Genomic DNA, 27,060 nt, shown 5'->3' with positions numbered 1-27,060 from the left:
TATTTGGTTATAAGCGCCCTGTCCTTTCCATGTACCTTGTAGTGGTGGTGGTGGTGTGGTGCTAACTAATTTAAAAGATAAAATAGAAATGTATTAATTGATATAACTAATATTCCAAACACGTGGTATATTTAACCTTGGTTCAAACAACACACTTAAGGAAAAAGGCTTTTAAAATCAGCCAGAAGTACAGTTCTGCTGTGTGCTTTCTTTGGCTGCTGGCATCTCCAAAGCCTGGCTCTAAGTCCCCAACATACTCACTGGCACTACTGCCCAGCAGCTCCTAAATATTTCTACTCTTTCCAAGTCCCTTTCTTTGCCCATTACTGGATCTTGCACCAGCCATATTCACTACCACAGCTATGTGCCTAAGCCAACCAGAAACAGTCAGCAAATACTGCCTTCCATCTACTTAATTTTGTATAGTTCATAATAGCTTAGGGTAAAATTTCATTTGTCTTAATATTCCAAAAATGATTACCTCACTTTATTGAGTGTATACATATGCCTGCTCGTGCAGTGCTGAGGACGTAACTCAAGACCTGTGCACACTAGGCAGCAAACACTGCTATTCAGTGACAACCCATGACCCTACCATTCTAAATCCCTGTCACACTGACATTTGGAAAATGACCTGATCTTAATTTTTCAAAATTCTGATTTCCATTAATGAAAAACTTTGTTTGAAACTGTCTCAATTCTTGCAGATTAAGGGAGTTCAACAAACCCAGGGTAGTTTGTCCATGCTCCATGGACGGCCCTAAAGTGCGCACACCACCAGCACAAACTGGACTGACTCGGTAGACATTATAAAGGAAGAGGAGAGGAAGCTGGGAGTATAGTCTGAGTGGAGTGGCCTGGGAGGGGTGGATATGATCAGAATACATTGTATACATGAAATCTCAAAAAATCATTTTGAAACCACAGTTCAACATCAGTGTAAGACTATTCAAAGGCTCATGGGAAGTGTGCTGACGACCTTCACCTTGGTAGCACACACTTAGTCCACCAATGTGAGAGGTAAATACATACTCCTGTTTGAACTGTATTTTAAAAGCATAAATAACTCTTCCATTGAAGGACTAATGTGTGGATTCCTTCATAGAGTGAAAAGGTTTTCTTCAATGAAAGCAGCAGCTTCTTCCCTGTATGCAGTCGTGGGGAATGAATACTTACTCATTTCTGCCAGTTTCTGTTGAAATTTGGACTCTGCTGGGAGATGTTTACTGCAGATGGAAAAAAAAAAAAGTATTTCAAAAGCATACATACAACTTCCTGGTAAATCTGCTTTCAATGACATTTTATGCTATTATTTTGGTTTAATTTCAAAAGCTTCCAAGTGATCTAAAATAAAGATGTCCCAAATTTATGATCCTATAAATTTTTAATTGTTCTTATGAAGCACAATATTTAGTATTTTTCAAGAGGAAGAATTTTTAAATTTTGTGTTAAAACTAACAAATTTGTATCAACAGTCATGTAAGAGCACATGCAGACTTCTAATAACTGAGTTGTCCGTCACTAATTTCCAGACAGCATCGGATTTCCACAGTGCTTCTCCTTCACCACTCCCACTCAGTATGTTTTTTATCTTATTTTTTTAGACAAGTGCTCATTGTGTAGCTCTGGCTGCCCTTGAACTCACAGAGATGTACCAGGATTAAAGGTGGGCTTCACCCTGGCCCACATCTACTCCTGTTTAGCTGTTCCCACAACACAGAACACTGACTGGACAATGACCCAGGGACTCAGGACAGTGCGAGACTCAAGCATCTCCATGGTTCCTACCTCCCGTCCGCCTCATCAGCCCCCTCGATGTCAAAGCGGAGCTTTTTCAGTGGTTTCGGAGGGTTGCCGCCTTCAGCACTTCTTTTAAGCACTCGGTCACTATTACACACCATCTGGTTTATTTTCTGGAACTTCTCAGAGGTCTACAATTGACAGAGTTCTTATTTAAAATCATTAAATAACAACAGTTTGAAGTTAGCAGCTGCAAATGTTATTTTGAGGTATGTCAAAAGTCAGGCAGAAGTAATCTCTTAATTTTAATTCTCTGTCTTACTAAAGAGGAGATTTTAAAGAACTAACAGCCATGCCAGCTCGGCCTTCACTAAACATCCATTCCTCCCGAGTCCTCCCATCTTCTTCAAGCAGCTCTGATTCTCTGTCATCCTGTGCTGTCACACACTGGCTCAGCCTGTGGCCTTGCTGGGACTCACCCACACGGGAAACCAGGGCCCTTTCACAGAAGGAGCAGAGCTGGGTTAGATTTCTGGAAATTTTATATATATAATTTATTTATATTTTATATAAATAATTGATTTAGAGTATTACATAATGAGAAGGAAGGCCACAAGGAACTGTGATTCATTTCTTGGGTGTGTTGACACATCATATGTTGATGTATCACAAATCAGCACTGATAATGGCATTTTTTGAAATGTTGATAATTCATACAGGTTTTTAACTTTAATAATCAAAGACTTCACAATTTAAGTCTAAGTAACATGATAACGTGAGTTTGGTAAGCAGTGTGGCACACTACCCCATCTCACCCAGTAGATAAGTATGTGGAAACAGTCCATCTCTTAGCCTCCTTTTCAAGACTGTCTCAGACATGCAGATTACATGTTACTTGAGTCAACAAATGAAGTCAGATTTTCATACAGAGGTTAACTGTGATCTTTTTGGTGCATTAGACAGGATCAGCTTCATTTGAGGAAAATATACTTATAGTACATATCAGCATGACAGAAACTCAGTCCCATCACCCCATTAATCTCTAGACAAATAGACGTTTTCTTCACTGTTTTACAGGTTGCAGTAGGCAAAAGGCTTGATGACCTTTGTTACACAGCTGCCCAGCTCCAGCTGTACTTAGGCGACTCCACAGCGCCTTCGTGAACCTTGGCAGCTGTAGCCCATCCTGAATCACGTCACAGCACTGAGTATTTGTAAAACTGACTTTTACACTTCATTTAGCATACTTCAACCTAGCTCTAGAGCAATGGTTCTCAACCTGTGGGTTGTGGCCCTTCGGGCAAATTTCTATCTCTAAAAATATATACATTACAATTCATAACAGTAGCAAAATTACAGTTATGAAGTAGCAATGAAAATAACCTTATGGTTGGGGTCAGCACAACATGAGGAACTGTATTAAAGGGCTGCAGCATTAGGAGGGTTGAGAACCACTGCTCTAGAGTATGCCTTCATACATTCACACACCAGTTCTCTCATTCTCTTCCTCCCCTCCTTTTCTCTTTCTCTCTCTTATTTTCCCCTAAAACATTTTTGCTATATATCCTATGCTGGCCTACAAATCACTGTGTAGCCCAGGCTAGCCACAGTCTCTTTTTAATTATTTTTCTTTCATTGGAAACAGATATTGTTCCTACAATATATTTTGATCAGTTTCACCTCCCCAAATTCTCTGAGATTTCTCCCATTTTTCCCTTTAATTGGAATTCATCCCCTTTTTGTCTCTTGTGAGAAAACAAATATACATCTAAATAATAATAATAAATTAAGTAAGATAAAACAAACTAAGAATAGGACAAAACAAACAGGAGAAACACAGGGTACACATACAGATGCAGAGACACACATTGTACACATAAGACTCCCCTAAAAACACAAAACTGAAAGCTGTAATATGTACATAAAACACCTGTAATGTGAAAAAAAAGAAGCCCTATCAAAACTTTATGAGACAAAGAACTTCCATTTTGTGTAAATCATCTACTGCTGGGCATGGGACCAGAGTGGTTTGTATCCCCAGACAGACTCCATTAGAGAGAACTGATTTTTCATTTATTAGTAGACACAAATTCTTAATCCCCCTGCCTGTTCTCCAAGTGCTAAAATTACAAATATTTATCACTGTGCTTGGCTCATCATGAAACCAATTATTTAAAAACCAACTTTTATGATTATGATTATGTGTGCAGGATTGTGTGAATGTGAGCATATGTACCATGGTGCACATGCCGAGGTCAGAGGACTAACTTCTGGAGTCAGTTTTCTCCTTCCACCTTCTCTGTGGGTTCTAGGGATCAAACTCAGGCCACTAGGCTTATGCAGCAAGTGCCTTTACCCTTTGCACTATCACACTGTCCCAGTCCTTTGTTTACCGAGAAAGACTAGCACTGAGAGGAAGGAAGGAAGGAGGCAGTGGGGAAGGGGTGGAGAGAACCAATGGCTGGGTGAGCATTAGAGCACTGTATGTGTGCAAGGAGACCAGGCGCTAGATACATGCTGCTGATGTGTGGAGATGGTGCTTCATTCCAGAGTGCCTCATTTCAAATTGTGAGTCACTGAATTTCAAAACACCGTGTAAACATTTACATGAGATTATATACATACATGTGTACCATGTGGCCTTTGTCTTCCTGCTCCTAAAACCCTTGGAACTTCCTGAGTGCTAAGGATGATAAGGCCATCTTTTGTTCTGATAGAGAGACCCCTTATGGGCCCCTAGATGGCATCAGCATGGGGTCAGAGTGTCAGAAAGATAAGCCATAGTTAGAAGCTGAGAATGTTCAACCACAGTTCCTAACCTCCAGGGTGGGGAAAGTCAGTAGAGATTTATTAGGACAAAATGAAATCCTTCAGCATCAGGATTGGAATAACTCTTGACCTGCTACCTCCACAGGAACAGGTTAGGGACCCCAGTGGAAAACACCCTAGTGTGTCTGTTCGTCTAGTGCTTATCTGTATCTTTTATTAAACTGTTAATAGTCAGTAAACCATTTTCCAGAATTTGCAAATATTCTAGCAAATGGTCAAACTGGAAAGGAAAGAAGTTACAGGGATCCTCTGACTTTTAGCCAATTTGGATGGAAAACTGGTGTAACCCAGGAACTTGCCACTTTTGACTGGCATCTGGGAAAAGTTAATGACCTCAACCCTGGGACCTGTGGGATCCAAAGACAATTGGGTAATCAAGTCAAATTGAACTGATCTGGGTGACACCAGCTATGTATAGGGTTGGAGAATACAGGTTTCATTTTAGGAGTACTGTGAGCATAAAAACACTTTATATGTGTATATAAATGACTAATTACATGTATATTACATAATCTCAGAAATGTTTAGAAAACAATTTGGAAGGTCACCAATTATGAATATTATTCAAAGTTAAACCTGATTTGAAAATAAATTCAGATGGCTTTCTCAATTTTATATAATATGACTAGAGGATGCATCTGAACAATTATACCTATAAGTTCAAATTATGGAAATCTTCCATTTCTTTTATAGCTCCAATATAAATCACAGATGTTCATATGCAGATGTCCAACAACAAACCACCAAATAAAGGAAGATGTAGGGGCACACAGAATATTTGGATCATATTGCCCAGTATATTTTATATAACAATCTATGACATCATTTTTCATAGAAAGAAATACTCACCCCAAAGGATTCACCAATTGAGACCAAGATTCTGTCAAGTTAAGATAAAATGTGAGTTAGTCGTGAAAACTAGACACAAACTGTGCAGATGTGCAGAGATGAGCATAGACACATCATTCTCAACCACCAGAGATCAAAGGTTTTCTGTCCCTGAAATCACTGACACCTTATATCCATTAGGGATTATTGGACTAGTGCTAGTGTGATTAAAACATAAGTAGTCAGGTGGTTTTTTGTTTGTTTGTTTGTTTGTGGTGCTGAGGATCAAACCCAAAGCTTTCAAATATGCTAGTCATGCATTCCCACTGAGCTATACCTCCAGACCTCTTAGATTTGCAACAATAACTCTAGGTTTGTAGAGCATAATTCTGCCATGGCCCACATTTAAAGAAGATTTTTAGAAAGTTTTAAGATTATCTTTACTTAGTTCTTCATAAGTCAACAAATGTAACCTCATTCTAATTTAAGTTGCATTTGATACAAACTTGTAAGTCAGTAAGTAAAATTTAAAAGCCCAGGAAGATGGCTCAGCAGGTAAAAGCACTTGTAGCCAGGCCTGATGACTTGAGTTCAGTCCCTGAAACTCAGAGCAGAGAATTAGTCCAACAAGTTGTGCTCTGCCCCCGACACATGCACAGTAACATGCATGGCCCCCAAGTAAATAAAATAAATATGAAACAACACGACAACAATAACAATTTAAAAATTAAGAAGGTCTGGTGAGATGGCTCAGCAGGGAGAGATACTTGCTCCACACATCTGGTAACCTGAGTTCCATCCAAAACTCACATATAAAGGTGACTAGAGAACAGACTCCACAAAGCAGCCCTCTGACCATCACGTGTGCCATGGCATGCGAGCCCTGCTCCCCTCGATAAATACAATTTAAAAATTTATGTTTATAAAGTAATAACCAGACTTTAATTAGGATTTATATTGGTATGTAGTAAAAGATATTTTTATGTATTCTATAATCAGAGATCCTTATTATTCTATTTGTCTTCATTTCAAATATATCATTTATGGTTTGGTTTGGTTTCTCATTACAGGGGTTGAAACTGGGGCATTTGTATATGTTAGGCTAGTGCTCTACCACCAAGCTACATCCCAACCATTCTCCTGACAAGGTCTCACTGAGCTGCTCAGCAGGACCTGAACTTGTGATACTCTGTCTTCAGCCTCCTAAGCAACTGAGATCACAAGTCTATGTTATCAGACTCAGTTATAATTTATATTTTTGATAATGAAGATGAAAAAGTATTTCTTTTTGTAGGCCAATAAAGATTTAAAAATATACATATGGAAATAGTAGCTATGTAGATTTTATTGCCATCCATTTCCTTGATAAGGGACATCCTTCCATGTTCATTTGATTAATCAGAATACCTAAATATGCTGCATGAACAGAATGCTACAATTCTCTAAAGCCTCATCAGTGACTTGCCAATTGGGATGTTCACAATGTGGCTTTCTCCTAAAATGAGCCCCAAAGCGTGCTGGGCATGGTGGCTCCCCTGTAACTTAAGTACATGGGAGGTTGAAGCAGTAAGACCGCTGTGAATGTGAGGCGATCCTGGGCACACACTGAAAGATCTAGCTTCAAAGAGGAAAAAGGAAACAAACACACAGGAATCCAGACACACACAGGAGCTTTCCATCATACTTCCAGTTATGTTCCCACTGCATATGTTTCTACAGAGTTTGCAGTTTCCATCACAAGTGTGCATTACTCATGTGATTAAATGTACTACACAGGTATTTCCTAAAAAGCTAATAGAGCCCTCTTCTCATTTGTTTTTCTTGCCCACCAGGTACAAACTACGTGTACTGAGAATTTCTGATGAGGCTGCATTAATTATACTAGTTAATTGACCTCCTACTCTATAAACATTAAGCCAATTTCAAATAGCCCATGATAACACATAATTAGTCAAATGAAGGACTTCAAAGCCAAAGATACGATTTGTCATTGTACAAAATCTTTCATCTGAGAATTTTAAACAACTTCACATTCATTTTGCTGAGCCAGAGCCCTTCTGAAAAAGAAATTCCCAATGTAATGTAAGAAATATACCAACAGAATTAAGAAAGGTGGGTTTTAATTGACAGCAATCTACACTTAATAAGAACTCTTCATTTAAAAAATTTATTTACGTATTATTATTACTGTGTGTGTGTATGATCTCTGTGTGTGTCAATGTGGGCAAGTATGTCAAAGTCAGAAAACAATTTTGGGAGGCTGGTTCTCTCCTTCTGTCATGGATCTAGGAATCGATCTCATCATTAGGTTTGTGTGGCAAGTACTTTTATGGGTGGTCCATGTGGCCAGCTCAAGAAAAATACTAAGGTCCATAGAGTTTACAGTAAATTTAGAATAAAGAATCTGGGCATGATGACACACGACTTTAATCCCAGTACTCAGAAGTAGAGGCAAGTAGATCTATGAATATGTAGCCTGCCTGGTCTACATAGCAAGTTCCAGGCCAGCTCAAGGGCTACATAGTTGAGACCTTGCTTAAAATAAGTAAGTAACTAAGTAAGTAACTAAATAAGTAAATAAATAAATAAATAAATAAATAAATATTGTTAAGCTAAAATGATATACTTCAATGGCTTATAAAACTATTAGTGTTTTAGATGGGTGGTGGCAACACACACTTTTAATCCCAGCAGGTGGGAGGCAGAGGCAGGTGGATCTCTGTGAGTTGTAGGCCTGCCTGGTCTACAGAGCGAGTTCCAGGACAGCCAGGGCTGTTACGCAAGGAAACCTTATCTTGAACCCCCCAAAACAAACAAACAAAAAACCCACAGAAACTATTAGTGTTTTGAAGACCACATAACATTGGCTCTTAAACTATGTACACAGGGGACCTCAGCAGCTGGGCAAGTCCATCAAGGTAAACGCATTTCTTTCTCCCCAAATTCTTGTCATACATTTACTTAAGGTACATAAGGAAATTAGATACCCAACAGCCTAGCCCATTCTAAACAAAGAAAGCTTTGCATTTTTATGCTTCAGTCAAAATTATCAATGTAAATGGTATTTTTTTTTCAGCATTCCCTTAAAAAGGAAACACCAACCTTGATCTTGGAGTCATTTTTGTTGGTGTTGGCAGACCTTCTGAAATTTTATAAGGACTCTTTAGGGGTGATATATAGATGTTACCTCCAGGAATCCGTAAGGGTGAACTAGAAAACTTGTAAGGGCTTCGAGGAATGTGAGGTATTGGTGACAAGGTAGGAGGCTAGAGATAAAACAAAAGGAAAAAAGGTAATTGAGCCAATGTTTTGGTGGGGATCCATTACTTTGTCATTAGATTTCCCCAATCAAAGGATATTTTCAACATACCCTGGTGGAGGCATACTGCAAAATATTTGTTTTTAGTCTCTGCATGAAAACTGAGTTATAGAATACTATAATAGAATCAAACTCCTCTTCTCTGATCAAAACACGTTTAAAGGTCTGAGGAAAAATAATAAAAACATGTTACATGAATTTAAGAACTTGTCTCTTTAAATTTTCTTTTAAAATAGTTTGTACATAGTTTTATAAAAACCACATTTTATAAAGAAAACAATAATCTGAAAAGGCTTCTTTAGATTTAGATTATATATTCAAGGTGAAATGTCACCAAGGTGATCCAGAGAAAGGGCCTGATAGCCAGATGGAAAGCTGGCTATCCCACAAGAGTTAGATAGGCTGTGCTGAGCAAAAGTTAACACCATAACCCCCAGTACGCAGACAACATTCACTGGCCCACAGCAGCCCCTGGTCTAAAGGTTTAGGAAGTGTGCACTACTCCCTTGCAAGAAGCAGACATTTAATATCAACATTTATTATGCAACTTCATTTTACTTTATTTATTCATTTTTTTATTTTTATAAGCAGGATCTAGCTATGTAACTCCATACTCATGATGTCTCTTTCTCACTTAGCATTCCAAGTAGGAATTGTAGGCCTGGGCCACCATGTCCAACTTATGAGACAATAACCCAGGATTCCCTGCTGTGCTCCAGGATAGGAATGTGAAATGTGTGTCATACTAAGTGTGTTTCATCATGATGGCCTCTCTGTGGGAGAGGAGACTAGAGACACAAATGGGCTTGCAATGGAAAATCCTATTGTGTCTTTGTAAAGATTCACTTACACTGTCTTTTCCATGGAAAAATAAAAACTAATATACTACAAAGTTTATTTCAAATATCCTGGTTATTACTATATATAAGTATAGTATTATTTATGAACTTCAAGTATGGATTTATACTTCATAGTTTGTCATAGTTTTCTAATTTCACTTTAGCTGCAAGTAACTAGCCAACATTATAACACTAAATCAGAATATATGATCTCTAATTAACAACTGACATCAATTATGAACACTGATTTATTTTTTAAAGTCTTACCATGAGAGATTACCTACCTCCTGGACAGCATGAGGAAGATCCTTGTATGCAGTTACGATGATTTTGAATTTAAGGTCTATGTTCTTGACTTTGCAGATGCCATACATAGAGCACATCATAATCTAATAAGGAAGTGTGACAGAGCACTCAGAACTCAAAAGAAGGTAGTTTAATTTCTTCTACGTTTTTTCACCTATTCTGAGCTTGGTTTAACCTGAAGTCTATGTAAGATGTTTAACTAAAACATCTGTATTTACAAAACAAAATGAGAGCAGCTAACTCAATTATTCAGTACTGACTACCCAGTTTGTTAAGTTACCCTGACTGTAGCTCCAGCTCATTAATGTTCATCAAAAGTGTTGAAACTAGAACGGGCCAACTGTATGATTAGTACTTTTTTTTAAAAGGTTGTATGAAAAAGTTTCAAGTTATCCAGTGAAGTAACATGTAATAATTTGGTATGTACAGATATGCTGGTGACAGAAACCCAATACTGTGAACCGTGCTCTGACTCAATCTGAATGTAGGTTAGATTAGTTTCGTTGCTGAATTTTCATTGGGCTATATCACGATGATAAAAAGATTTTCTACATGGTACCATTCAATAAAACTATTTTAAATGCAAAACTAAGATTTGAAAATGATTCTCTGTGGCCTTAAATATCAATTTTTAAAATCTGTATGAAATTTTTCCCCTAATTCAAGTATTCATCATTCTGCAACATTTTGCTGACATCTGCTGTTACCAAGAATTCCTGCTCACCATGTCCTGCTCAGTGTCTTACACTGAGAATGCCATTTATGATGCAGTGTGCCAATTGATATTTTTCTTCTCCTTTAAAGTAACACTCATAAAAATCTGAGCAAAAATAAGCAAGAAGCTTATTCTCCTGGAATCTGATTGTCTCTGTCATCTCAGTAGCTTCACTACTGAGCTGCATCACCAGCCTTTTTATTATTTTTACTTTGGGACAGGGTCTTAGTAAGTTACCCAGGCTGCCCTTGAACTTGTCATGTAGTACTGGAAGTCTTCAAATTTGTGAGTCTTTAGCCTCAGCCTCTTGAGAATAGTTGTGATTACAGGCATATGTCACCACTCCTGGTTAGGTCAGTTGGTTCCTGGCTCATGTAATTTCTATACTAAAATGAAATCTAGCTTATCACAATATAGAAAAGGCTTATGCTAAGTGGGTTACTTGGTAATTTTTTAAATAAATAATGTCTGTGTCTTAATTAAAATATACATATAAAATCTAAAGCTCTGATTTGTAAGAACTATAGCAAAAAAATATAAATGGCACCCAACAAGTGATGAAATAGATTATTAAACTAATGTAGCTGTTCACTTGAACCCAGTCTTTAATGGAAATCAGCACACAGTTAACAGTAAGTAGAAGAAATGACAGTGAAATGATTGACTTTCCTACCTGGTCCAAATGTCGGTCTTTCATGAGCTCATACTCATTTTGCAGTGTGTGCTGAAACAGAGTCCAGATAATATGCTCTAGTTCTGGATGCTCAGACAGAAGGCGTGCACATAGTGTATTTAATCGGAGATATGCTAGACGGTACACTGCAGACATAAGGGGAATGAAGTCTGTTTACTGTTCATTTTCAATTATGAGTGGATTTTTTTCAAACATTAAATTCCTTTATAATACTGTACGTAGCATTTTAATAATAACTTAGGCTCTAAGACTATTTTCATTATGAATAAATGATTCCTAGTATTATCAGTGTTACAAACAAAAGGTTCAATAATACTTGCTGAATTGGCTATTACACTATGAAACTGAGGCAAAGAGGAAAGGTCAGATGATATTATGAAATTAGGCAAACCAAATAAGATTTGCTCTGGTTCTGTTGGTAATCACTCATCATAGTTGCTGGAAATTTCCATTAACAATATTAGAGATTATTTTTAAAATAATGAAATTGCAAGTGATTATTCTATTTTATCCACCCTTAAGAGAAAAAATTCCATACATTTCTCTATAAATACCAATGGAGCATACTCTTGAAAACTGTAAACTCTATCAGTGCAATATGACCATGATATGAAGAAGTTTAGTTTAAGGGTACCACTACAAATATGACTTTAGAGAAAATAAATTTGTATTTGTATCCATTTGCTTTACATATAAAGACCCATGGTTTAAAATGTCCCTTTACAATCTTGCATAGGGTAAACAGAACTTTTCAAAGCTAACAATTTATCCCCAAAGGTCTGAAACTTTATTGTATGTCAAGTTTTCTAGGTATACATAGATATATTTCAGTTATGTAGGTAATCTTCAATCACTTCAAAGACCTACAGAATATGGCATTTAAAATGTTTTCAAAACCTAGACTTTTCTGGACAATGAGACACATCTGTTTTTGCAGCACCAATTACTTCAAAGAGGACGATGGGCATCGAATAAACTCATTATGGAGTTTGCTTTCTTTATGACAAAAGTTAGCCACTAGGGAAAAAAAAAATGCCCTTGCCTCAACTGCGTGACAGGATGCTGTATAAACTGAACATGCAGGAACCACAGAAAGATGACCACTGAGATGGTCCTTCAGGTTCCTGCTTTGCAGAAGAGACTGACAGACATTCTACAGGACATGGAGAGAAATAACTGATGAACTTTGCCAGAAGGGGCAAAACAGTCCTTAAAATTTCCTGCTTCACTGAAAGCCATGCCAGAGACTCTAGGCCTATAGGCTAAAAATAGATGCCCCAATGCTACAGAAAAACTACAGAAAAGACTCTGTCCGGGCAGCCAGATGTCTCTGTAATTTCTAAAATTATGGAAGCTGCTTACCATGTACTTCCTGTTTACTCAGGTAATATTATATCCTTCTGGGATGGAGTTAAAGACTAGATAGTTATAATTATAGTTTTCCTTAATCATGATAAAAGATAACTTAGATATAAAACTTTAGACTCACAAAAATAGGATAGACTATTTTCTTTAATTTTGCCAAATACAAATAGACTAGATATTGTAACTGTAATTCTTGCTTGATAACTGCTTTGCTATATATAATTTTACTATGTTAAAGTTAAAATCTTCCTTTTTGATTAGACAGAAAAGGGGAAATGCTATGGGATGTCTTTCTATATGCTATAAATATGTGTGGCTCTCATTGGAGAGTAAATAAAGCTGCATTGGCCTATGGCAGGGCAGGATGGAGCCAGGCAGAAAAATCCAAAAGCAATAATGAGAAAGGAAGGGCAGAGTCAAGGAGACACCAATCCACTGTCAAAGGAGCAACAAGATGCCAGCAGACTGGTAATGCCACAGCCACACGGTAACATATAGATTAATAGGAACGGATTAATTTAAGATGAAAGAGCTAGCTAACAAAAAGCTGAAGCCATAGGCCATACAGTTGGTAATTAATATAAGCCTCTGAATGATTATTTTATAAATGGCTGCAGGACAGCGGGGCCGGGCAGGACCGAGAAACTGTTGGCTACACACCACAGATGTGTAGGGTGGACCTCGCTATTCTACTACATCTGCATACAACTACAGAATGCTATGTAATCTGATTAGCGGATTTCTTAAATGTCCTGAATATCCAAGAAATATGTCTGTATTATCTTAACTCTGGATAAACACGTGAAAAGAAAAATAATATTAGTGTATTTGCAAACACTAATTTGAAGACGTACAACAGAAACAACACTAACACAGCATTTTCTGAGTGCATACTGTATGCCAGGGCCTACTGACAGCATTTTATATGTACTAACTATCCTCTGATTCCTATAAGGCAATATCCTTGTAGGACAGATGATTATTACTTTTTTCATATTATAAGCAAAGAAATTGAGGCATAGAGATGTTAGGTGATGTGCTTAGGGTCACATATCATAAGTACTGCAGCTATGACTCAACCTAGTAAGCCTGGTTCCAGAGTCTGTGCTTTTGAAAGTAAACTTCTACTGACCTTTTTTGTAAAACAGGGAAAGGGAGGTAGATTTCAATGGCTTCTGAGAATGGAAGGCTGAGGCTGCTTGTGTCTCTGTATTTGTAGCAGAATTTACACGTGTAGTTGAACTTCTTTTCTTTGGGGATCTTATAGGAGAAAGATACCTAGATATATACAAAGAATAAGTCTTCATTTTACACACACACACACACACACACACACACACACACGAGTTGTGTTCGATTATATACATGTACTCAGACACATTTTACCTATTTGATATAATACTGTATACCAAATTCAATGAGTCAGTTATTTAAATCCAAGCTGGGAAAGCTAGCTTAACAGGAAAAATGTGCTACCTTTCCAAACTTCAATCTCCCAGACTTTCCTTTAGTTTACATAACTGACAGCTATAAAATGACTTAACTTGCACACTAACAGGTCTCTCTGGCATTCCAGATGCAGCTATTCAGTTATGACATGAACAGACTCTCAGACCTTCAAAGGCCAAAGCGAACTCTGGATTCCCTCACCAAGTTTTTCCATCCCAAACAAATGTCACTTCATAGCATCTAGTGCTTTAAAGTAAAAGGCCTAGGAATGAAATTTAAAAATTTCTCCATCTGTCTAGTTCCTCAAATATGCTCTAAATCAAATCAATGTAAAACCTGTTATTTCTATTGCAAAATAAATTCCAGACCTTTCATTTCTATCTTTAATGTTTATGACAGACCAAGTCACCCACAACCCTCATTTAAGATGTTCAAAGTCTTCAAACTTTTTTTCTCCATTTTCTTGTCTTGATGCTCTCTAGCCCTCAAGTCTAACTGTACTTCAAATAGCAGTCAGAACAGTCTTTTAATACAAATTATACATAGTTGCCCCTGTGTTTGAATGGTTTCTCACTACCTATAAAAATCTAAACTTCATATAGCTTACAGGAACTTAGAGAATCTAACCCCAGTGCACCCCTTCAACCTCACCTTTACTACTGTGACTATGACCCATCCACCCTAGATTTCTTTCTAGTCTCCAATTTAGTCAGTCTCCCCAAACAGTATTTCCCCTGGTCAGCATTCAGTTGCCTTTCAGGTCTCTAGTCAAAATATCACTTCATCAGAAAAGGGAAGCCTCTAAATGCTCTATCACTTTCTCTGTCTCACCCTCCTGTCACTCCATTGGTTTTACTTACAGCACCAAGACTAAAATCAACTAATGGTAATTTATTTGTTCACTGCTTCCTTCCTCCAACATACAAAATACTATAAGGGAGAAGAACCAGGCTATCTAATCTTACCAGTAACTGACATTGTTAACCTAGCACTTAACAGATAATCATTTACTGACTTAAAGGAAAATATAAAGCTGACTTGTATGAAAATATTACCGAGCAAACAAACTCATACATAAATACAGAGTCTCTGTGATCTAGAAATACTTTAGATAGAAGTTACCATGAAAATGTGCTGTGGGATGGTCTGTATGTCAAATGTGTTGCTCTGATTGGTTAATAAATAAAACACTGATTGGCCAGTAGCCAGGCAGGAAGTATAGGCAGGACTAACAGAGAGGAGAATTGAGAGAACAGGAAGGCAGAGGGTGACACTGCCAGCCGCCACCATGACAAGCAGCATGTGAAGACACCATGCCGGTAAGCCACGAGCCACGTGGCAAGGTATAGATTTATAGAAATGGATTAATTTAAGATATAAGAACTAGATAGCTAGAAGCCTGAGCCATTAGGCCAAACAGTTTAAATAAGCGTCTGTGTGTTTATTTTATAAGTGGGCTGTTGGACTGCCTGGGCTTGGCGGCACCCGGAGAGAAAACTCTCCAGCTACAGAAATGGTATCTCAGGAAAATGGTCCCTATGTTAATCATGGAATGCTATATTTCTACAGAATCAGGCAGAAATGTTAAGCACATTTCTATGAAAGGCAGTAGCTGGAAGGATTAAAAAAGCATGGGTGTTGGTAGACTACTTGGGTTCATTTCTGTTTATCTTAAGTTACCTTACTTGCATCTTTCCCATTTTACAGATAAGTTGCTGATGCAGTATCTCCTACCTTGTAGGGCTGGTAAGAACATTTAATGAAAAATACGAATATGAAGTACTTATGCAAATGCACAAAATATAGGGCACCCTCAATCAATGCTGTTTCTTCTCTCATTCTCACCAGTACACACTAATGATGTGGAATATTCTACACTACTCCCTATACTTGTGCTATATCTCACCCCAGACGGTCTGATATATGCTCTCGGACAAAAATGGTTCCTGCTTTCTGCCTGTTACATATACAAGCCAGTTTTGGCTTGTGGGACATTTCCTCTTGCTTTTCCAATTTTCATGTTGAAATTCTGTCTGATCATTAAGGCCTATCTAAAATGGCACCATCTCTGTCCTGAAAAATTCCATATTACCCCAACTCCATGTAATTCAGCGGCTTTGTAATTCTTTATAGGACCTTATTTAAGTCATGCATCTTACATTCCTTTTAAAGAAAAAACAATGTCTTATGCAAAACTCCAGTCCTACAGTTTCTATATAATGTTCTGCATTTCCCTTATGGTCAGAGTATCTTTATAGTTTGAATGGATAACACATGGCATTTCTACTTACATATCTGCTGCAGTGTGGTTATTCTGGAGAGGAAGGCTAAGAGGACAAGCAGACTCAAGGTGATCAGGTCCTTCTCCATCTTTGGACTGCTTAATGAGATCAAATAAAGGTGAGTCCTAGATGAAAGAAGACAGAATTATAACAACATCAGCAAGCATGTTTTTTCCAAGTATATATCAAAAGCAGTTATTTGAAAGAGTAAGCACTATTAACTTTAGGCAGAATGAGATACTTTACTCCATTTTGAAATTCTTGCTTGCCAATTTTGATATTGTGTGCATACACACACAAAAATAGAAAAATATATGACCTTAAATATTCCTACATCATTGAATACATGTTCTTGGCTTTTGATTTTTTTGAATATTCACTTAGATATAATGAGATGTATTAGGGATGAAATAAAAGTTTAAGTACAGGATCCACTCATGTTTCAAATATCCCTTATACATGTGGTCTGGGGTAATTTTATCAACACTCGGCTTCACTTTCTGATTATGATTATCATATGAGGTAGCATCATATTAGGATGTAATAAGTTTTGGATTTGAAGCTGGAAAACAGCCCAGAAGGTAGAATGATTTCTTAGCCTGACTCCAAACCCAAAAAAGGCTTTTGAAAAGGATTTTGAAGCACTTCAAATTTCAGAAGTTAGGCTAGTGATGTGTAAACTTACTAGGAAAGAGGGTAGAATTTAGGCAAAAAAACGCACAAAATATTCAAAGTATGTAGAGAAGAAAATAATAAGTCTATGAACAGAACTTAATAAAACTGAAAACAAAGATAAAATATATGATTTTATCAACAAAGATAACAACTATTATTTAAAATAAACAGACCTCCAGTAAAGTTGATAAAAAAAAGAGAAAGAAGAGCTAATTAGTGCTAGAAACTAAGAGTGGAACATCATATGAAAGATACAAAAGATAACAGGGACTTAAAAATAATTTGTTAATAAACTGGAAATCTTAGACTACGGTTTTAAAAAATCCTACAACCATCACACACACACACACACACACACACACACACACACACACACACACGGCCCAGGTTGGTCCCATGCAGGCTCATTAACTGTTGGTCCAGAATCCATGTGCTCCCATGAGCTCAGGTCAGCTGTCTCTGTGGGTTCCTCCATCATGACCTTGACCCTCCTGGCTGGGAATCAAACTTAGATCCTCTTGATGAACAGGGAGTGCACTGAACCACAGACATCTTTCTAGCCCCCCATATGAACTTTTTCCCTCTAGAAGGTCTGGAAGCCATGATACCAGATGCCTTGGACAGGGAGGCAAAAGGGGAATTAGCAACAGGAAAATTGGCAGAACTGCAGCTAAGGGTAAACTAAACAATAAGACATTTGCCTCCTCTTCTACAGTGGTGAAAAAATTTAGATTTGTTGATCATAAAACAAGACTGCTTGTCCTGAAGTCTCCAGACAGAATCTAAAAAGGAACTACTATACTAAAGAAAGTAGCATTAATGAAAGGTTTTGATCACAAATTTTACATATTCCATACTGCTTCCTGTCTTCACAGCCTTGGATGTTTAAAACTATGATCATAACCTCCAGGCATGAAAACATAATTATCAAGCTAAGTAAATGTTGACTCTAAGAGAAAAGAACTACAGATATTAGCAAACCAAAAGCTTTACAAGAAAATTATATCCATGCAAGTCACTACACAGTCAAAATCCCTTCCTGGGTAAACACAGCCTCCAGCTAACTTTCAGAGATTTACACTTACACATGAATGCCAATCAAGTATTTCAGGCAAGTTTCTACTATGAAAGTACCAAAACAAACCAAACAAGAAACACTTCAGGAAAGAACAAATGTAAAAGGAAAAAAAAAAAACCAATAAATTAAGTTAGCCAATATTCCTTTTGAATAGGAAGTTACTCAAGTCTAAGTAATACAGTCCCAAACAGTATGTTCTTCTTATCCATCTTAATTTCATTCACCTCATCTCAAAATACATAAAGAATTAGGGTTTTTTATTGTTTAAAAGCTTTATAAAATTTATGTGTATGGGTATTTTTGCCGACATATACACCTATATATCACATGTACATAATGCTTTGTAGAGGCTAGAAGACAGTACTTGGACCATCTAGAAGTAGAGTTAGAGAGGGTTGTTACCTATAAGTGTTGAAAATGAAACCCAGGTCCTCTGCAAGAACAACAAATTCTCTTAATGGCTGAGCCATCTCTCCAATTCTGGTTTGTTTTTGAGATACTCACTATGCAGCCTTGCCTGGCCTGGAACTTGCTAGTTAGACCAAGTAGGCCTCCAACTCAGACATCCCCTCTCTCTGCCTCCTGAGTTTGGGATTAATGACATGCACCACCATACCCAGCAGGGTTCATTTTTCTTAATTGTAAAGTAGAGATATTCAGGTAAGAGTATCTAAATTAAAGTATTGTGAATTCATATGATACAATACTAACAATTTGGAATAAGGTTTAACAAAGTGTCATATAAATATTTGATATTATGGTTATAGTCTTTATTTATAATTATAAATGCCATTTACAAAGGACAGTATATCTTTTCAATGCAAACATATGCCTAATAAGCCATCCATCCACCCAGTACACAAAATACCCATGTGTATTTTGTCCAGATGTATTGATCTGTCACTCAGCATTTTCACTATGTTTATGTACAGTGTGAACTAATCATTCTCTACCACGAAATAACAAAAAATCACACAACCTCCTTCTCCTGCCTTTCCATGCTTGCTCCCTCTTGTCTTGAATATTCTTTGACCAGAGCAGTCCAAGTCAACCCACACATATTCACATCTCCTCGAACAGTACTTCCCAAACGTCTTGTCAGGAGGGTTGTAACTCCCACTGCTTCTTAGCTGTAACTGCTCTCTCTATTCTCACAGCATTGGTCATTACTTGTTACTACGTTTGTTTACTTGCTTAGTAGCTATCTCTACTATAATGCAAGATCCAGGAAGAGGATTTTGTCTGTTATTCACAACAGTTATTTCTAATGTTTAAAACTGCTTTGTAAACATTAGGGGCTGAATAAGCATTTACTGAGTAAATGAATGGAGTGAGATTAAAGTTCTCATGAAATCAAATTCCTTGAGATTAATTCTACCTCAAAGTAAGGATAAGGTTAAAATAGAAGTTTCTTAGTTATATACTCTTCTGAATCCTTAAACACAATTTTAAATCAGGCGTGATGGTGTGCACCTTTAATCACAGCAGAGGCAGATGGATCTTTGTGAGTTTTATACCAGCCTGGACCACAGACCATGAGTTCCAGGATAACTAAGCAACACAGTGAAACACTGCCTCAAACAAACAAACCAATAAATAAAAAACCACTCCTTTTTTTTTATAATTCCCCACACAATACTAGTCATATAAAAATATGCATCATATCACAAAGTATAAGCATGTCAACTGTCTCAGAGTGCTTTTGCAAATATTTTCTTTAGAGAGTAAAGCATAGGGCTGGAGAGATGGCTCAGCCGTCAAAGGCTAGGCTCACAACCAAAAATATAAGAGAGTAAAGCACAGAGGAACACAACGGAGTATTCAGTACAACCTAGAATGAAAAGAAATTACTTTAAACTGTAAACCATCAGTCTCTGAACAAACAGCAGGCAAGTGTAAAAAGCCCTGAGGACAGTGGCCAACAAGCTGACATGCTTCCTATTCAATTCGTGTGTAGTCTAGTGGGAAGAAACAGAAAGTGATCAAGTAAGAAAGTAACTTTGTGATTACAAATTCAGAAAGTGTTATAAAATAACAGCAAATATCTGTAAAATAAGTACAACTTTACAGTGTAGGGGGAATAAATACTTGAAGGGGAACTGACACAATGTGAGAAATAGACATTAAAAGGGGAACAAAGCATCAACAGTCTTGAAAAGAAGTTAGAATGTGATGAAAATACAGGATGCTTTGCCAAGTTTTGAAAAAAGGAAGAGAAAGTTATATGTGAATGAGGAAGCATAAGAAGGGCAGTTCAAAAGTCACGAATAAATGTGCTTGCACTGCTGAAATGAGGAGACATAAACTGTCTATTAATAATGTTATGACTAAAGTTTACAAGTCGGTTAAAGACAAACATCCTATGATTAAATGACCACAATTAGAGAAACTTCCTCAAACAATCCCTGCCTCCTAACTGATCTCTATGCCAGAAAATCAAAATCACCAGGTTTTGCCTATGGAACTCTACGAAGTTCCCCACACGTATAGATTATCCTCCAATGTCAAACGCTACGTCAGGCCCAACCTACTCTTACAGGCAAAGTTTTTTTTAACAATAATTTACTTTTAGTACAGTATTATTTAAAAACAGTAATAAAGAAAGCTGGGTATGGTGGTCCATCTGTAACCGAAGCTCCCAGGAGGCTGAGGCAGAAGGACAGAATTTGAACTAGTCTGGGTTAAGTAAGTTCCAGGTCAGCCTAGGCTGTATGGTGAAGTAAGACCAATCTTAGTAAACAAGTGAAACTTCAAACTTCATCTACTAAGTGAGACTAGAGTTGTGACTCAATGAAATGCAATTGCCCAGCCTGCGAAACCAAACAGCGCCCCACGTAACCCTTGAAGCACTTCACTGGCCTTGGTTTTTGATGCTTCACCTTCAAGATATCCAGAGTTTACAGGGTTTTAGAAGCCTTGTAGTTTCTCTGAAACTGAACTCATTAAGAAAAGCACCTGAACAGCAATAGAATATAGTTCCATTGTAGGCTACTTGCTTTCCATGTGCATGGACCTGGATTCATCACCCAGATCAACACACAACACAAGAGAAGCGCAACTCTTATCCTCTTTTCCATCTCCATCACATCCAACCTCTGCCACCTGCCATACAGAGAGGAGAAATGGACACACAAAGATACAGCACATGTGTGCATGTGTGCACATATATCTTCCATCTCCTCAGGAACTACGAACTGTATTTTTCTATTGTGGTGTAAGTTCCTGAAAAAGTAACTATCTTTTCTTAAATAGCAATATTATTGTAACAGCCCTATTTTCTGTCTTCTTATATTTCAAAAGAACTTTCAAACTTTCCCTCAATTTTATTTTCTAAAATAGTAACTATAAATAAATAACTATAAAAATAAACTAGTTACCCAAGCCAAGTCTGAAGTGTTTCAAATGCAGTTTCTACTGTGACATCACAAAGTCCCTAAATCCTAATGGCCAACTGCTAGAAGAATTTTTGTTCTCCTTTTTCTAGCACTCTGACTAAAGCAATAAGGGCAAGAAAGCAAAACGCTAAAAAAAAAAAAAAAATCACATTCACATGAATTTATGAGAACTCATTTTAATTATACATTAGACTTTCTAGATAATAATTTCCTGTTGGCCGTTGAGAATTATACACTGTAAAGAAGACAAGCAAGTGGTCTTTCTATCATCTCTAAGTTTGATAACTATTATTAATAACACAAAGACATTACTACATACTTTGCTTATTTACTTCATAACTAAAAGTCTACCTTCATGATTCTCCTTTGTTTAATAAGAATACTAGTTAATACTTACTGAGCATCTACTATAAGTGAGACTTTATGCTTTTTTACATACATTCCTTCATTCAGTCCTTATATGTTTACAAAGTAGACACTATTACTCTATGCATTTTACAGATAAAGAATCAGAGGCATGAAATTTAACATACATGTCCATATGACTAGTGCATGGTGCAGCGGGGCTCAAGCCCAAGGCTACTCGCTCCCAGAACCTGTGCTGTTTCTGACTATACCAGGACACAAGCTATGCTCCTTTGTTCATCTTTCTGTTCTTCCTTTGCCTGTTGTTATGTTTTGTTTATTTCTTCATTTACTTTTGTTGTTGTTTTTGAGACAGGGTTTCTCTGTGTAACAGCCCTGGCTGTCTTTGTAGACCATGTTAGCCTTGAACTCATAGAGATCCACCTGCCTTTGGCTCCGGAGTACTGGAATTAAAGGTGTGAGCCACCATACCTGGATTTTTATTTTTTTTCTTAAAGATTTATTTATTTATTACATATACAGTGTTCTGCCTGCATATATGCCTGCACGCCAAAGGAGGGCACCAGATCTCATTATATATGGTTGTGAGCCACCACATGGTTGCTGGAATTGAACTCAGGACCTCTAGAAGAGCAGCTAGTGAGTGCTCTTAACCTATGAGCCATCTCTCTGGCCCCTGTTGTCATGCTTTTTAAACTATGCTTCTACCCTGTTATCTGTCCTTACCTGCAGTTCCATCTCTCAAAATTTCATCAATCATTCATCTGAGGGTACCAAGACAAATAACACATCAATGGTAGTCCTTACTACTTAGAGCTATTAATAATCTAAACAAAAGCCTTGGTACTGTTACATTTGGATCAGGATCGTATCCTAAATGCTTATGTTCAAAGCTTGGTCTCCAGCCTATGGCGCTATTGAGGTGGTAAAACTTTCAGAAGGTATAGCCTAGTGGGAGGAAGTAAGGTCATTAAAGGTATGATATTGAAGGGGATATTGCAATCCTCACCCCTTCTTCTCTCTGCTTCCTGGTCAGCATAATATATGAAGCTTCCTGTACTATGCATTATTGGCCTCGATATTCTGTCCAGCTACAAGACTCAAAACAATGGAGATGCAACCTTTGAAATCATGAGCCAAAAATAAACCTTACTCCTTTTAAGTTGATTTGTTCTGGTATTTTGTCAGAGACAGAAAATCAACAGAAAGTGGCACATAACAAACCATCAGTAATGCTGCCCTAATGCTATAGTAAAGCACCAACTATTTTACTTACAACATTTTATTTACACTCTAAAAGAAGATACTACTTCTTTTACTGCTCTGTTACAAAATATGAAAAGCAGCTAAGAGTAAACTGCTAGGCACAGTAAGTGATAGATACAGAATTTGGTCTAAAGCTATTTGACTCTAGAGTCTCTCATTTTTTGTTTTGTTTTAACCTTTTAAGTTACAGTTTATACTCTAATAAATAAGATAAGAGACTGATAAATAAAAATATCAACACAGAGTAGTTACTTCCACAATATTAAAATGTACAGGGTATATGGACATCAAAGGAGGAACACCTAACTCAAATCAGGTGTGTTAGGGAAAACAACATAGAATTTATGCCTGAGGCAAATGAGTAATTATTTTAAGTAAAACATGAGGAATAGGGCTCAGAGACAGAAGAGAAATTATGACCCAAGAGAAACTTCATGTACTTCATTAATAAGAAAAATAGGTCCATTTTCCATTTTAAGAGGAAATCCCCTAAGGCTAGGTAATTTACAAAGAGATTCATTTAGCTCGAAGTTCTGGAGCCTGACTATGTAACATCATGGTGCAGGCTCTGATGAGACCCTCCCTGCCTGTATCACACCCTGGTTAGGGAGTCATGTGTGAGAGAGAGAGTAATTAGATGGTAAGACAGGAAGCTAGAGCACTAAGAGGGACCTGGCTCTCTTGTAACAAGCTTCTAGCTAAAAGGTCAACTACATCAGCACACTGAGAAGCAAGATTCTAACATATGAACCTTTGGTGACGAAGTACAGTCAACTATAGCAAGGCTATAACAAACAAGATGATATATGTAAAGTGCTTAGAATGGCACCTGGCACATAAGTCCTTAAGAAAGAAATCATTAGTTCCACAAAACTAAAACACAGATTGCATAACGAGGAAACAAGACACTTAAGGATCTCTAAGGGGGAGATTAACAAGTTCTACATAAGACTTTGAAAGAATCTTCAAAGTAAAATCCCAGGATCTCATATATAATGAACATTCAGTTATGTTTTTGCATTAGCAAAAATTTTATATCAGTAACATTAGCAAGTAATATGGCCACATTTAGAGTAAGTTAAATACAGAGAGGCACAAATAAGAAAACTGATGGCTGAATTTGCATTCTAGCAGACACTGCATGCAACTTTCACAGCTAGCATCCAGGATTATCCAATAACTTCTAACAGTGATTCTTTACATGCTTGTGTATTATACCGATCACTCACCCCTAAACTGTGCTAGGATTAGTCTGTGTGACCAAGGGATATGTCAAAAGTGACAGCAAGAGACCTCTGAGGTTAGCTTATTAAAGACTGGCAGTTGCCGTCTTAGGATATCTTGCTTCTGGAATGGGGGAACCAGCTGCTATATAACAAGCAGCTATGGAGAGGTCCATGTGGCAAAGCTTCTGGCTATCAGCCAATGCCAACAGCCGTGGGAGTAAATCTTGAGTCAATCAGTAAAGCCTTGAGCTGACTGTAAACCTGGCTGACAACTTCAAGATCTCTCATGAGAAAATACAAGCCAAAACCACACCTCTAAGGTGCTTCCTGACTTTCAGCAATTCATACGATAATAAACATTATTGTTTTAATTGCCAATAAACAACTAATACCTTAATCAATAACTAACACAGCTAAAATCTGATTTTTAAAAACCACTATGAGGGAAAGATGCAATGGCATACTTAACTTCTGAAAGTAAAACTCTGCAGCACCATTGCCACCTGGCAGCACTCAGGGAGCAGCTTTCCCAGGACTCAGGCAAGCTGCCTCCCGACATGACCTATCTGCTCAAACTAACTGTCAGCTAACTGTTCTCTACACGCTTGCTGCTTTGGTACCTAATCCTGTGAGGGAAGCCAGATTCTCACTGTCAGGAAGATTAGTATGAATCTCATCAAATAAACAATACTGTCAAAAAGTGGCAGCTGTAAGTGTATTCTAAATGACCTTCCATAATTAGCACCTATTTCTAAAGCAAGCACAAACTTCTCCTGAGATTAGAGGATGTCCTGACTATTCAGACACAGTGCTCCTGAAAGAGATTCTGACTGCCCAAGCGGGAGAGAAGCCTGCAGTGCTGGGAGAAAAACTAGCAAGGTGGGAAGCCACAGCAGGAGCTGCTATTGTTTGCTGGGTGCTATAAGGAGTATTAATGGACCCACATTACAGGAAGTGTTTTTGTGCTATCCTAAGCCACTGCTTTGCCTCACAAGAGGAAACTAGGATGGACAATAGAAAACTTCTGGCCTTGGCCTTTCTGCTAGTTCTTTCCCGTGTATTTCTTTGGCCCTTTAACAGTGATTTTCCTCTGGATACTCTGCCACTCTCTACGCTGCTAGAGCTACTGTCATGGTTTTAACTGCATCTACACACCTCCAAATATACATTCGGTACTAAAGCATTCTTTGACTGCAGGTCCCCATTTCCAACTGGACCCTAAAGATGCCCATGTGAATAGACCACATATGTCTCAACTGTAACACATCCCAACATGAGCGAGAACACTCATTCCCTCCACCACTGAGCAGCTCTGATTCCGTCGTCGGTACTGTTAGGGTAGCTATGCTATCGATCACCTGATCTCTGACCTCTCTACAAACAGGGGAATCATCCTTAGTAATCCTTAATTTCCTTCAGCCTTCTAAACTCAACTCCTCCTTTTAGCATGTTTGTGTCTCTATATTTAAAATTGGCTTCCTACGGCCGCACAGAGTAGGCCTTGCTTTTTACCTACTATCATGATTGTTTTAGATTTATTTGATGTATATTAGTACTTTGCCTGCATGTATGAATAAACAGAATCAGTGACTAGATGAAGAAAGCATAAGAAGAAAAGGTATTTTTTATTTCTTTGTTATTTTGTAGTGCTGGGGTCACTGAGCAATGCCCTGAGCCCAACAGGAAAGATCTTTTAGGTGCCTGTCCTGTTTTCCAATGTATGTGACTAGGACAACAATCGGGCAACCTTTATTGGTCAGGTCAAAAGGGCCCACTTCCCTTTAACTCCAACAGCAACAACAAAAGCCTGGGCTCCTATAGAGGCTGTCCTTCCGCTCTCCTTCCGCTCTTTTGTTCTCAGCCTCTCAGAGGCAATGCTGGCAACATCTGGTATTGATAGGAAACCCTCACATGTCCCCAGAATTGGCATCTGTTGATTAAAGAAATTGCAGTGGGAAACTAAGAAGTGTTCATAGACCCTTCGCTGTGGGTTGGATGACCATTGGAACCTCATCAGTAGCCCTAGACCTTTGTGTGCTCCTATTGGTACTGAGCTAGTCTCTTTCCCTGGATCTAAGTGGATTAAGAGCCCAAATGCCTAAAGTCAAATTATGTTTCTGGCTGTAATTATATCTGGAATAATGTTCATATAATTAGATATTTAAAACATCTGCTATCTATTTAAAAATACAATATTCAGTCACTTTCAGTACTGAAGGTAAAAGATTTTTAAACATAAAAATGTTAAATTTGGTACTTACTAAAACTACTTTTAAGTTAAGGATAAAGTGACATGCTTATTCAGACCCTCTCTGTTTTTTGTTGTTTGTTTTGAATGGGTTAATTTTGTTAGTTTATTCTACCATGTTTCTTTCTATAAGGAAATACTCTTAAATGGGGGGGACTTAGAAGGGGGAAAATGACATAATTATATTATAATCTTAAAAAAGAAAATGCTCTATTAAATATTTAATATGAATATAATATGATCACATTATTTTCTTTCCACCGCATGGTGAGACTGCAACAAAACTATCTGGTTAAAGCTATATCTTTTCCTTAAAAACTTCACACTTTGTGTAACACTTGGCTTTTAGTGTCCTGTTTTTATCTATTGTCTTTTTTGTAAATTTTATTTTTATTTATATGTGAATGTATGTGCCCACAGAAGTCAGAAGAAGGTATCAG

The 27,060-nt window shown here is 37.5% G+C and overlaps 1 protein-coding gene across 2 annotated transcripts in view; it reads right to left on the bottom strand.

Annotated features, from left to right (window-relative positions):
- Rb1 (RB transcriptional corepressor 1) overlaps nucleotides 1-27,060 on the bottom strand; it is a 138,300-nt gene that overhangs the window by 3,225 nt on the left and 108,015 nt on the right. The window contains exons 18-26 of one of the 2 annotated variants that reach the window (XM_028877648.2): nucleotides 16,376-16,491; nucleotides 13,768-13,913; nucleotides 11,250-11,395; nucleotides 9,840-9,944; nucleotides 8,768-8,881; nucleotides 8,500-8,663; nucleotides 5,419-5,449; nucleotides 1,789-1,931; nucleotides 1,177-1,226 (exon numbers count right to left, since the gene is read on the bottom strand). In XM_028877648.2, the coding sequence (XP_028733481.1) occupies nucleotides 1,177-1,226; nucleotides 1,789-1,931; nucleotides 5,419-5,449; nucleotides 8,500-8,663; nucleotides 8,768-8,881; nucleotides 9,840-9,944; nucleotides 11,250-11,395; nucleotides 13,768-13,913; nucleotides 16,376-16,491 (1,015 nt within the window). The remainder of the gene's footprint in view (nucleotides 1-1,176; nucleotides 1,227-1,788; nucleotides 1,932-5,418; nucleotides 5,450-8,499; nucleotides 8,664-8,767; nucleotides 8,882-9,839; nucleotides 9,945-11,249; nucleotides 11,396-13,767; nucleotides 13,914-16,375; nucleotides 16,492-27,060) is intronic. The other variant, XM_028877647.2, reaches the window with a different exon arrangement.

This window comes from Peromyscus leucopus, chromosome 9 (assembly GCF_004664715.2).
Source record: "Peromyscus leucopus breed LL Stock chromosome 9, UCI_PerLeu_2.1, whole genome shotgun sequence".
Lineage (NCBI taxonomy): Eukaryota > Metazoa > Chordata > Mammalia > Rodentia > Cricetidae > Peromyscus > Peromyscus leucopus.
Note: the sequence above shows the minus strand (reverse complement) of the source record. Positions and strands in the feature narration are given on the sequence as shown.